The following is an 11,501-nucleotide window of genomic DNA, read 5'->3' on the forward strand; positions in this document are numbered from 1 at the left end:
AGAAAAAAACTATTTAAATATTTTAAACTTTTTTAATGAAGGGTAAAATGGTAGTTTCAATAAATTGCTGGGTGCACCAGCAATAATGCTGGGTGCACCTAGCAACTCCCTACACTATGCTGCTACTTAATATGATCGTGGACCCATGCACGTGAATTTATTAAATTCTGATGAACTCATCTATCTAATCTATGTATCCAATAGAACATAAATGAAACAATTACGCCACTGTAGTAGATTTCTCAAAACTGCTACCTAACACCTTTATGGCTACTTCCCACATGAAAATCATTCTGAATTGAATAACAAAAAATCACTGTGAAGAAACTTTTAGGTGATCTTAAATTATTATTTATTTATTTATGATCTTGATTAATTTTATGTGACCTGCTTGCAGGAATGGATCCAAAAGTTAATCATAGGGGCAGAAAAAATATTAATTAAATTTTAAAAGTATACTTCAAACAAGTCTAAAATAAACACCATATAAACAAGCACTAACCTGATTTTAGGACTAAGGTAGCAAGTTAAACACTAAACAAATTCATCTACAAGAGTACAAGACCATACAACAACAACAAATCATCAATATATTGTTTTGAATATAAAAAAAATGTAAAATAATTTCTAAGCTAATATCATCTTGATAAATTTTATTAATCTGTAAAAAAAATAGTGGAGAGAAATAAAGTTACATTTATCTTCTTATCCTCATAAAAATAAGCACAGATTATAACAAATAGCAAAGAATAATGTTGGGTATTGAAAATTAAATGGTCGTCAGACACTACTAAACTTGCACAAATTAAGCCAAAATCTAACTATATATCTAAGAATGGAAAAAAAAATCGATAAGTGTAATGTGAAATCTAAAGATGTGAAAGGAAGTGTCAAGCTTTAAAACGTTACCATAAAGGAACAATAACAGAGCAAGGAAGGAGCAAATCTAAAGCAACTTGCTATGTGTTAGTTTCTCTTGTATTATACAATATTTTAATATATATTGAAAAAGAAGAGCTACACATCTACATGTTAAGTACGCTGTGAGTTCCTGCACATGCTACTATAATAGATATTGCTACATTATACCTACAGAACATTTTATATTGTAATATTAATATAGTTAGATAATATATATTCATTAGTTTTGAAAGGGGTTGAAGTCCATGTTTGTCCTGTAAATCCGGTGACTTGTATTTAAGTTATTTTAAATTTTAGATAAAATAATTTTTTAAGCAAGATAAAATAATGACTAACACTTAATAACATATCATGTAAAATTTGTAAATGTTGGTTGAGACTATAAACTAGTTAGTTGTCGATCACTTAACTTGACCCATAATTTTAACTAAGTGGCGGATTCATTCATTGAGTTGTGTGACAATTCCCTCACAAAGTAAATTTTTACTTAAATATATTAAATAAATATTTTTTTGTCTTCATCAAAAAATAGATGTTATTCTCACAAGATAATTTTTTTAATAAAATAAACATAAATAATTATAAAAGATAAAATAGAAAATAAACTAATATTAATTTTAGTCATTTTTTATTTTTTATTTTTTATTATCATTTTTAATAAAAATTTATATAATTTTGTGTTTGAGAAAATATCATGATATTTTTTGTTCCCGTTAAAAATATTGCCGGTCGACGACTGATTTTAAGTTTATGGTTTCGTTTATATATTGGTCACGTGACGTCGTGACCAAATCAAATCTTCGTTGTTTTACTACGACTTTTTCTCTTATTTATACAATTTTTTTATTCGTGGATGCAATGAGTATCTTGTGATTCCGGAACAGCTCTGTTTGCTCTTCACTTTTACCTTCATGAACGCGTACAGTCATTGTCAAAGGTCTCCTTGTCGTACGACGATGCTACAAAATCATTTTGTTTTCCAATATCTGTTTTTTTCTTGCATTATTTATTTTGGATCTTAGGAGTAGTAAGTAAACACAGCACCTCAGGTTTTTTATTTTGGCAGATATACATGTTTTTTGTTACACAAATATTTTGTATCTTTGCTTGAAGGATAAGCATAATAGGTTATTTGAAGATTTGGTGTAATGGGGTTCATTCAGCTGCTTTCTGTTGCCTCTTTCCCGGTGATAAAAGTGTTGCTGGTTACTGCAATTGGCTTGTTTCTTGCACTGGATGACATATCAATATTGGGAGAAGATTCAAGGAAGAAAGTGAATCAGGTTATAAATTAATAAAAAACTTCGTACCCCATTGGCCAGAGGCTCTTCGCTACTTGAAAAACTTTTTTTCTTTTGTTTTGTTTTAACTTTTTTCCCTTGTGCATAGTTTCTGAAAATGATGCTCTTTCTGTGACAGCTTGTGTTTTACGTGTTTAATCCGTCGCTTGTGGGTAGCAATCTGGCCAAAACGATAACTTTTGAGAGTATTGTTCAGTTGTGAGTATTGATTTGTAATCTTTATGTGTGGAGGAGCATTTGGTAATTAAACTGTGCTTCTGATTTGAGGATTGGTTTGTTTGTACTAATTCTTATTATACTATTAAGAGCTTTTGTGACATTTTCTTTTTGTTGTGGTTTAGGTGGTTCATGCCGTTGAATATTCTTTGCACATTCATACTAGGCTCGGCCTTGGGATGGATTTTGATTAAAATGACAAGGCCTCCGAAACACATGGAAGGTTTAATCTTGGGTTGCTGTTCTGCTGGTATACACTCCTTCTCAGCACTAATAATTAAATGCAGCAAACCATACATGTAATCTGCAATTATGCATAACTTAGTAAACACAGACTTTTAATTCATTTTTTCAATGGTAGGTTTGAGAAATTTTATTATTTTAAGGCTCCTAGTCTCTGTCAGGTACGGATGGTGCACAAAAAGAGAGACACGGGTCTAAGTGAGACCCTTTTGTCTTTCCTTATTCTACGGTTCAGCAACCGGAGAGGGAATGGAGAAATAATTATATGGTCCGGGACTATGTGGTCTGATCAATTTTGGCGTAACTTTTTCTTTCATATATTGAAAGATGTGATTATGTGTTATGTGGAGATTGATAAGAACCACATGGTCCTGTATCTTGTTTTGGACCATGTAATAATTTCTCAAGAGAAAGACACAAGGTCTAATTGGGACTCATTTGACTTTCTCTCCTTGCTGCACCATCCTGCAAGTGGAGTGGATCCACATCCAATCATCAAGATGAAAATGCTGCTTCATAGTCCGTCTTTCTTACATTCTTACTCTTGGAGCTCATATGTATATATGAATAATACAGTTACCCTGAGACTGCAGAATCAATCTTGTCACCTGCAGATTTCTATTGATTCAGAATTTTTTGTCCTCTGCCTAAGTCTAGGCTTTCTCTGTACTTTTCTGCAGATTCTAAAATATTAAAAAGAAAAAAGGATTATCCTGTGAAACCATGTTAATGTCATGTAGGAGTTCACATGAGTTTGATGCCACCCAAAATTCAGACTGATCATAGTTATGTGCTTATTTTACCCACAAAAATTGTACTTGAACTAAGAAAAAGAAACATCCTGCAATTTTCGTGTCCTGCTGCCTGCATTACATTTGAAATGTATTGTTTTTAATAGTGCTTCAAATTTTTGCATCATTAGCTGATTGATGCATCTTATGGTTGATCTCATATTTTAGATTGATATGAACAGGAAATTTAGGGAACTTGCTTATAGTCATTATTCCAGCTATATGTAAAGAGAGTGGCAATCCTTTTGGAGACTCTGATGTCTGCTATCAATATGGGATGGCTTATGCTGCACTTTCTATGGCGGTATGATGTTTAACTTTGAAGTTGCAAGTGCATATAGTGTGCACTTACACAAGAAAATAATTTGGCTAAAATACTTTTAAATCCATAATTTTAGTTTTCTCATTTTAAAATAGAGATATTTTAATATTTTAGTTTTAGAAAATCACTCATTTTGGTCTAATTTTCAATTTGTTTTATTTTTTATTTTAGTTCAATTAAACCCTAGTCTTAATATATTTATTTAAGGTACTATCAATAAATGGTTTAATAAATTAAAATGTAAGAAAAAATAAATGTAAGAAAAATTGAAGATTGGACTAAAATTACAGATTTTTAAAAATTGAGAAACTAAATGTTTTTTTTTTAAAATGGTGTACCAACATTACTAATTAGACAAAATAAAGTAACTTTAGCCTAATAAATTTAATTGGCTATAGCTAATTCTATGTTTATTTTTTAGATTGGAGCAGTTTTTATATGGTCATATGTTTACAACATCATGAGGATTTCCTCTAGTAGAATTCAAAAAGAAGACAATACAGGCAATGGCATTAACATATTGAAGGCTTCAGCGGAAGCATCAGAGTCACGCACAGACAATTTTTCAGAAACACTTAATCCTACAAAAGACGCCACGGATGATGCATATACCTTATTGCTTCCTCATGCAAAACCAGAGGAAAAAGTGAGGCTTGCTACAAACTTCCCTTTTTTAAAAATATATCATTTACTGAATAGATTCCCTTTTCAAGGATTTTTTAACTAGCAATTGCATTTTAAAAAGTCAAGGAGAAATGGGTAGCTTATATATAATACTCGAGAAATGTTATTAACATACTTCATGTGAATCCTAACAAAGAATCTAAGCACACACTCAAATTATTTAGTGGAGCTCACATAAATTTTTCTTAATAATAGTGTGTTGAAACAATATGCCAAAAGTTTAGTTGTTAGCATAACCAGTTTGGCAAGTGTATAACATACCATGAGTTCAAATAGAAGCTTGACAACAAAATTAGCGCTTCAAGTATCTTTAGAAATTTCGCTTTTACTATTTCAATTTATTTAATTACTTTTACGCATATCATGATTGATCTGCATCTTTATGCTAAAGAATTTACCTAATTTACTGTTAATCCATGATGCCATATATTATGACAATAATGCGTTGGTGTTTTTTCCAGGTTTCAATCTCAAGAAAAATTAAGCACCACTTGGGGGTGATTTCAAGCAACTTAAATTTCAAAGCCATGTTTGCGCCATCAACACTTGGAGCCGTATGATAGAGTGTTCATTTCCTTGGAATCAACTTTCTATCATGTTTTCCTTGTTTACCATTCACTTAATATTTGTTTCATACTAAGTAACAGAGAATTTTATAATGTAAAAACATGGGGGTGCATGAATTGGTTTGATGCCTTTGGACATTTACTTTGCTAAAACTCACTAGGTCTCATGCATTGCCTCATTAGAAACTCTACATTATTCTATTTTTGTTAGTAGTAATTAAGGATGTTGGATCTAGACATTAATAATCATGTTTTTGTTTTGCTAAATGTGTTTTTTTTTCGCAGATTGCCGGATTTATCATTGGTGTAATCTCCCCAATGCGTAATTTCATTATAGGAAGTAGTGCTCCGCTTCATGTGGTTGAAGAATCTGTGTTCATGTTGGGGTATGCATCTCAAAAGTTATTTTAAGCAGTGAATGTTTGAATTAAAGTTGAAAGAATTGAAAAGTATTTTTGCTCTAGAAATAATTATTTTTTCATTTGATGTATTAGAATTGTTTTGTTATGTATTTTAACTTGAATGTACTTTCTTAATTTTAATCTAAACATAGCATAATTTTCTAGTTACAAAAGATGCGAAACCAAAAATTTTGTGGACTTATTTTGACTACAAAATTCCTGTTATTGTTTGCCATGATAGCTACTCACTTGTTTTTATCATTACCTCACAAATTTCCCACTTGTTATTATCATTATCATACAAATTTGAAACCTTGAAAGTTTGCCGGTAAAAAGAATTCATGCGCTAATCTTATAATAACAATCATTTTGTCAAAAAAAGAGTTATAACAGTCATATGCATGTATCGGTGCTAAAAATAAATTGTCGCTTGCTTATTATGTTTGTGCACGTCTCAAAAGTTCACAGACTTTTAATTTGCTCGTTTTGTGCAGACATTGACTTTTTTTATTAATAGTATAATTTGTTGAATAAAAATTAAATGTAACATTATAATTGTAATTTATGTAATTTTTTGAGATTTTTAAATTTTTTTTGAACAATTGTGCTTTTAATTTTAATTTATTTTAATGTTATTAAAATAATTTTTCAACAATTAAATTAAATTTTCTTAAGTATCATTTTGCTTTACTTTTAATATTTTTACAGAAATATAGGCTATGTAAAGAAACTATGCAAAACAGTGTTTTCGATGGAAGGATGTAACTAAAGTCTCAATTTAAATGTACAAATGAATTGGTGCTATGGATACACAAATGAAAGAGATAAAGTTATCAATAGCAGCCATAACAAAATTGAAATGCACGAGATGCTTATTAATTAACATTAATATGACACATGTGTATGACTGTAATTAAACGTTGTAATTAGTATTTTCGGTTTTGTCATTATTCTTCGGGTCCTCAATTGAAGATATCTAATTAACTTTCATTTCTATCCAGTGATGCAGCTGTCCCCACTCTCACTCTTATAATGGGAGCAAACCTACTTAAAGGTAAACTTTTATCTTAAGATTAATTTATTAACATATTATTTTTAACTTATTTATTGTTGATCAAAGTTTATTGAAAATTGTGAATTTTAAAATCAAACTTATTAAATTATAAATTATTCAATTTTTTTCTAATTTCTAAGAAATTTCAGTTAATAATAAAAATAAATTATAATTTTGGTCCTTTATAATTTTAAATTCGTAATTCTAGTTTTCCTATTTTTAAATTAAGATACATAGTTTTCATATTTTTTATAATAAATAATTTTAATTCAGTTGATTTAATATGAAATATTGGTGTGTGATGCTTATATAGGATCTTGACATGATGTAACAATAAGTTAAATAAAGTAAAAAATAAAAAGAATCTTAATAAGAGTGATAATCTTTTATTTAAAGATAAAATAATAAATCGTTAAGATATTTTTATTCAATTAACTTTATAAATAATAAATATTATTTTGTATGTATTATTAGTCAAACTTATTAATTTTTTAATTATAAAAATTTATAAATTAAAATAAAAACATTTAATATTTAAATATATTTAACATTTAATTTTACATGTATTTATTTCTATTATATTTTAATATATATATATATATATATATTTCTGTTTTTATTATAATTTTAAGAAAATTACATAAAATAAAATATAGATTATTTAAAAAATATATAATTTATAAAATTATGTAAATTTAAAATAATATTCAAATAATCTAAAAATTAAAAAAAATTATTATTTTTATAATTAAAATAAAAATTTGTAATTTTTATATATAAAAATAAATTTACATAATTTTTATAAATTATATATGTAACTTTCTTGACTTATATAATTTCTATTAAAAAATTATATACTAAATAATTTTTAATAGTTAAAACGAAAATATTAACATGTAATTTTCCTAAAAATTTAATATTAAAATTTTATTAATTTATATAATTAGAATAAAAATAATACACATAATTTATATAATTTACCTATTAATTGATTCAATTATATTAATTTAAATAATTAGAGTAAAAATATTTGCATATTAAAATAAATATTTAGAAATAGGGGACTAGATTAACGGTCAAAGTTAATATTTGATTTTAATAATCAACTAACGGAAGTAAGGATCAAAATTGATTATTTAAAAAATAATAAGAAAATAAAATGTTTTTAATTAAAAATTAGAGAATCAAAATCACAAATTTAAATTATAAAAGATTAAAATTACAATTTAATCTAATAAAAAAATCAATACTGAGTATTAGAAAATTAGAAGACATGGTGTTAACATTTTGCTAATTGTAGTTTTAAAGTGGAGTACTTAATACTTTGGTGATTTGTTTATTAAAGAAAAGAATTATGGGTAAACGGGCCAGGTTTGAAAGGATCAACTACTCCAGTGTGGACCGTTGTGGGAATTGTAGCTGTTCGCTATATTTTCCTGCCTCTTTTGGGCGTTGCAGTTGTCAAAGGGGCCATACACTTTAGTTTGGTGCATTCAGATGCCTTGTATCAGTTCGTGCTTCTACTTCAATATGCACTTCCGCCTGCCATGAATATAGGTACCTGACTCTAGTTTTTAACTACTCTAGTATAATGAGCCACCACCAAGTACATGCTTTTAATAGTAATTAGGATTTTAGTCTCTCTCTCAAATTTCAAAATATTCCACAAGTTTTTATTCTTTAGTTTGCTTATCAAACTAATATTCGATTCGGAGGTTAATTATACTAAAAATTTATTTTCTTTTTAAGGATATATTATGTGATGATCGAATATGTTCTTCCACAAATTTAACCTAAAGTTGTCAAATGAACTATATTCATTAAATCCACCACAAGAAACATGATTATTTATATGTTAACATTTTTATTACAAGTATAATGCTGGTCAACAATAAGAAATTATTATTAATATAACTTTTAAAATAATTTTTATAAAAATTAATAAATTTAATGTATATTATGATATGTGATTTAATGATAATAGGTTAAATTACTCATTTAGTCCCTATAATTTCATGATTCTTACCTTTTTAGTTCCTATAGTTTGAAAGTAATTTTTTTAGTCCAGTTTACACTTTAATTCTATTTTAGTCCTGTAGTTTAAAAGTGTTCTTTTTAATTTCTATACTTTACATTTTAATTCTCTTCTAGTTCCTGTAATTTGAAAACTATAAGGACTAAAAAAGTAACAATCATGAAATTATGGGAACTAAAAAGACTATTTTCAAAACTACAAAAAAGACCATTTTTAAACTATAGAGACTAAAAAAGTAAGAATTATGAAATTATAGGGATCAAATGAGTAATTTAACCATGATAATATAAAAGATTGAGTGAACAGCTATTTTCTCTTTTGTTTGGTATAATTCTTATAAAGGTTCCCTTGAATAGAAAGTATGACATGTTAAATAAAAAGTAATACGTAAACCATTTAATAGAACTAATGCTGATTTTATTTGATTATAAAAGGAGTGATGAACAAAAAATAATGATGTGTTGGTAGAATTTCTGAATTTATAATTACTTCATGCTAACTACTAACTAATTTGGTTAGTATCTAAATATCATGTCATTTTATAATTACCCAGAGTTTTGTTTCACTTCTAAGACGTATACCAAAATAAGAGTAAATCAGATCAAAAAATTACTTTTAAAAAAAATTACTTGTGGATAGAGAATTTTAATTAAGGAAAGTAATTTATTAGAGAATTTGAATTTCTGAAATTTAGAATTCATTGTTTGAATGCTTTTTATGAAGAATTTAAAATTTTGGAATTTCAATTTCCTTTTAAAAGGTGAAAAATTGAAATTCTCTTATTGCAATTTTCTTCAAGAAATACCGTCTGAGTTCTTAAAATATCGATCGAGTGTGAGCATAGAGGAACACGTATAACTAGCACACCAATCATATCTTTTCTTTTTTTCATTCATTTTTTTTATCCTCATAATTTTAATTTTTTTTATTCAAACACAAAATTTTAAAAATAAAAAAATTTCAATTAAAGTATTTAAAATTCTTAAAATTTAAAATTTCTCAAAATTTTAAATTTCTCCATCCAAACACACTCTTAGAATTTAGATGGACAAAGGTTAAAGAAGCCATTCCTTCGTTGCTTTAACAGGGAACCACTTTTCTTTTGTTTCAACTGTTTTCACATTAGAAATTCGTTAGTCTTGGTATTCATAATAAACCCAATTTTGTTCTCACTTTAATTTTTCAGGCACCATTGCTCAATTGTTCGGAGCTGGCGAAAGTGAATGTTCTGTGATCATGCTTTGGACATATATTTTGGCGGCAGTAGCAGTTACCCTTTGGTCAACTTTCTTCATGTGGCTAGTGTTATGATTTTATTAATATTGCTATTGTCATTATATTTTTTTATTTGAGTATTTTATTATCTAAAACCCACGTAAGATCTCAATTGACTACTTAAGTGGATAGTAAAATCTGTTAAACACCTAAAATTTCATTAGAAATAAATAAATTTTAAGAACTCTTTCGTGACTTAGCCTTAGAGCAATAAGTATGGGTGATGCTAATACAAAATCAAATAAAATTATTTGTTATCATTATTTAATAAATTAAATCAAAGAAGGATTGGAAAAGCATGCAAGTAAAAGAGTGAAAATAATATATATATATATATAAAGTATCATATGAAAAAATTTTAATCAAACAAAAAATCAAATATTTTAAAGATTTAATTTACGTTAAGATCGTTACCACAACAATTACTATCATTTTTGTAACCAGATCATTATCATTGTCAACATGATCATTGTCGTTGGTGATGATAACTGATAACAGTGATAACAGTGGTGATCATGTTGGTAACAACAACAATGATCATGACGATGATCAACACGATGGTAGTAGCAAAAGCAGTGAGGGTCATGTTGGTAGCATTGACGATGATCATAGCGACAATCATGATGGTAGTAACAGCAATTATGTTGGTGGCGACAATGATGGTTATGATGATGATGATCATGGAGGTAGTTGTGATAACAATTTTAACATAAATTAAATCTTTAAAATATTCAATTTTATGTTTGGTGAATCTTATAGAGATTTTATTATTAAATTATGTTTTAATTTGAATTTAAAATGATTTAATCTTAATATTTCATTTGAATATAACAGATGAGAATATTTTATTTTCAGATAAGAGAATCATTTTCTCTCTTCTGTATATATATATATATATAAGAGAGTAGGGATCATATTATTTCAAAAGTAACTATTTGAACTACTTTTCATCTTCATCATTTATTTTTATTAAAATCTAACAAATAAAGATTAATTACTTGTTAGAATAGAATTTAAGAAAATGAATGATATGGTGAGAATATGGAATAAAAGACTTGCTCCTTATTTTCAGCATTTATTTTTTTTAAATCTAATCAAGTGATTTGTAACTAGCTTTTTTGACATGAGTGATGCACATGATAATTAGAGAATTTAAGTATTTTTGTTTGAATTTTATTTTTCTTAAGTATAAAATAGACATAAAATTTCTATTAAAGATTATGCCATTTTTTTAGTTGAGTTTTTATTTTTCCATGATTAAATGTCTCAATTTATATTTCTGGAATGTCATGATTAAATGGCTAAATTTATATTTCTGAAAGCAAAAACATGATGAAATAAACCTTATGTGTTATATTTTTTTTAAATAAATACTTGAATATAAGAATGCTCTAAAAAAATCACACACAAACTTTTCATAATAATCTGAAAATTAAAATACCACGTAGTAAAAAAATGTTTTTTTAAAAAATTATTTCAAGAAATTAAAAATAATTTAAATTATTTTTAAATTAAAACAAAAAAATAAATTCAACTAAACACACACTCAGTTGACAAATGGCACACCTTGTTATGTGTTATTCATGGGTACACGATCCTAATTCAATACAAAATCACCATTCAACAATCACATAATTAATATAAATAGTTATTATAAGGTTAGAACGATAATAAATACGATTATGAGAAGAA

The 11,501-nt window shown here is 26.9% G+C and overlaps 1 protein-coding gene across 4 annotated transcripts; it reads left to right on the forward strand.

Moving 5' to 3' along the window:
* The first annotated feature begins 1,721 nt into the window (after positions 1–1,721).
* LOC114389160 (protein PIN-LIKES 3-like) lies at positions 1,722–9,996 on the forward strand. 4 transcript variants are annotated; one of them, XM_028349779.1, is made up of 11 exons: positions 1,722–1,858; positions 2,035–2,204; positions 2,341–2,420; positions 2,564–2,688; positions 3,655–3,776; positions 4,216–4,440; positions 4,940–5,032; positions 5,330–5,430; positions 6,447–6,499; positions 7,871–8,056; positions 9,721–9,996. In XM_028349779.1, the coding sequence occupies exons 2-11, from the start codon at positions 2,070–2,072 to the stop codon at positions 9,843–9,845; spliced, it is 1,245 nt and encodes a 414-aa protein (XP_028205580.1). In that variant the 5' UTR covers positions 1,722–1,858; positions 2,035–2,069; the 3' UTR covers positions 9,846–9,996. The 4 variants fall into 4 exon arrangements, with proteins under 4 accessions (XP_028205580.1, XP_028205579.1, XP_028205578.1 ...); XM_028349778.1 differs by having other exon boundaries at positions 1,752–1,948; XM_028349780.1 differs by having other exon boundaries at positions 1,762–1,869.
* Positions 9,997–11,501: the final 1,505 nt, after the last annotated feature.

The sequence above is a fragment of the Glycine soja genome, chromosome 16 (assembly GCF_004193775.1).
Source record: "Glycine soja cultivar W05 chromosome 16, ASM419377v2, whole genome shotgun sequence".
Lineage (NCBI taxonomy): Eukaryota > Viridiplantae > Streptophyta > Magnoliopsida > Fabales > Fabaceae > Glycine > Glycine soja.

Bases quoted from the DNA above. Each gene is read 5' to 3' on its own strand.
- LOC114389160 (XM_028349779.1), top strand. From the start codon at position 2,070: ATGGGGTTCATTCAGCTGCTTTCTGTTGCCTCTTTCCCGGTGATAAAA. The intron at 2,205-2,340 runs GTTATAAATTAA...TTTCTGTGACAG, and splicing joins CAAGGAAGAAAGTGAATCAG to CTTGTGTTTTACGTGTTTAA. The intron at 5,431-6,446 runs GTATGCATCTCA...ATTTCTATCCAG, and splicing joins GAATCTGTGTTCATGTTGGG to TGATGCAGCTGTCCCCACTC.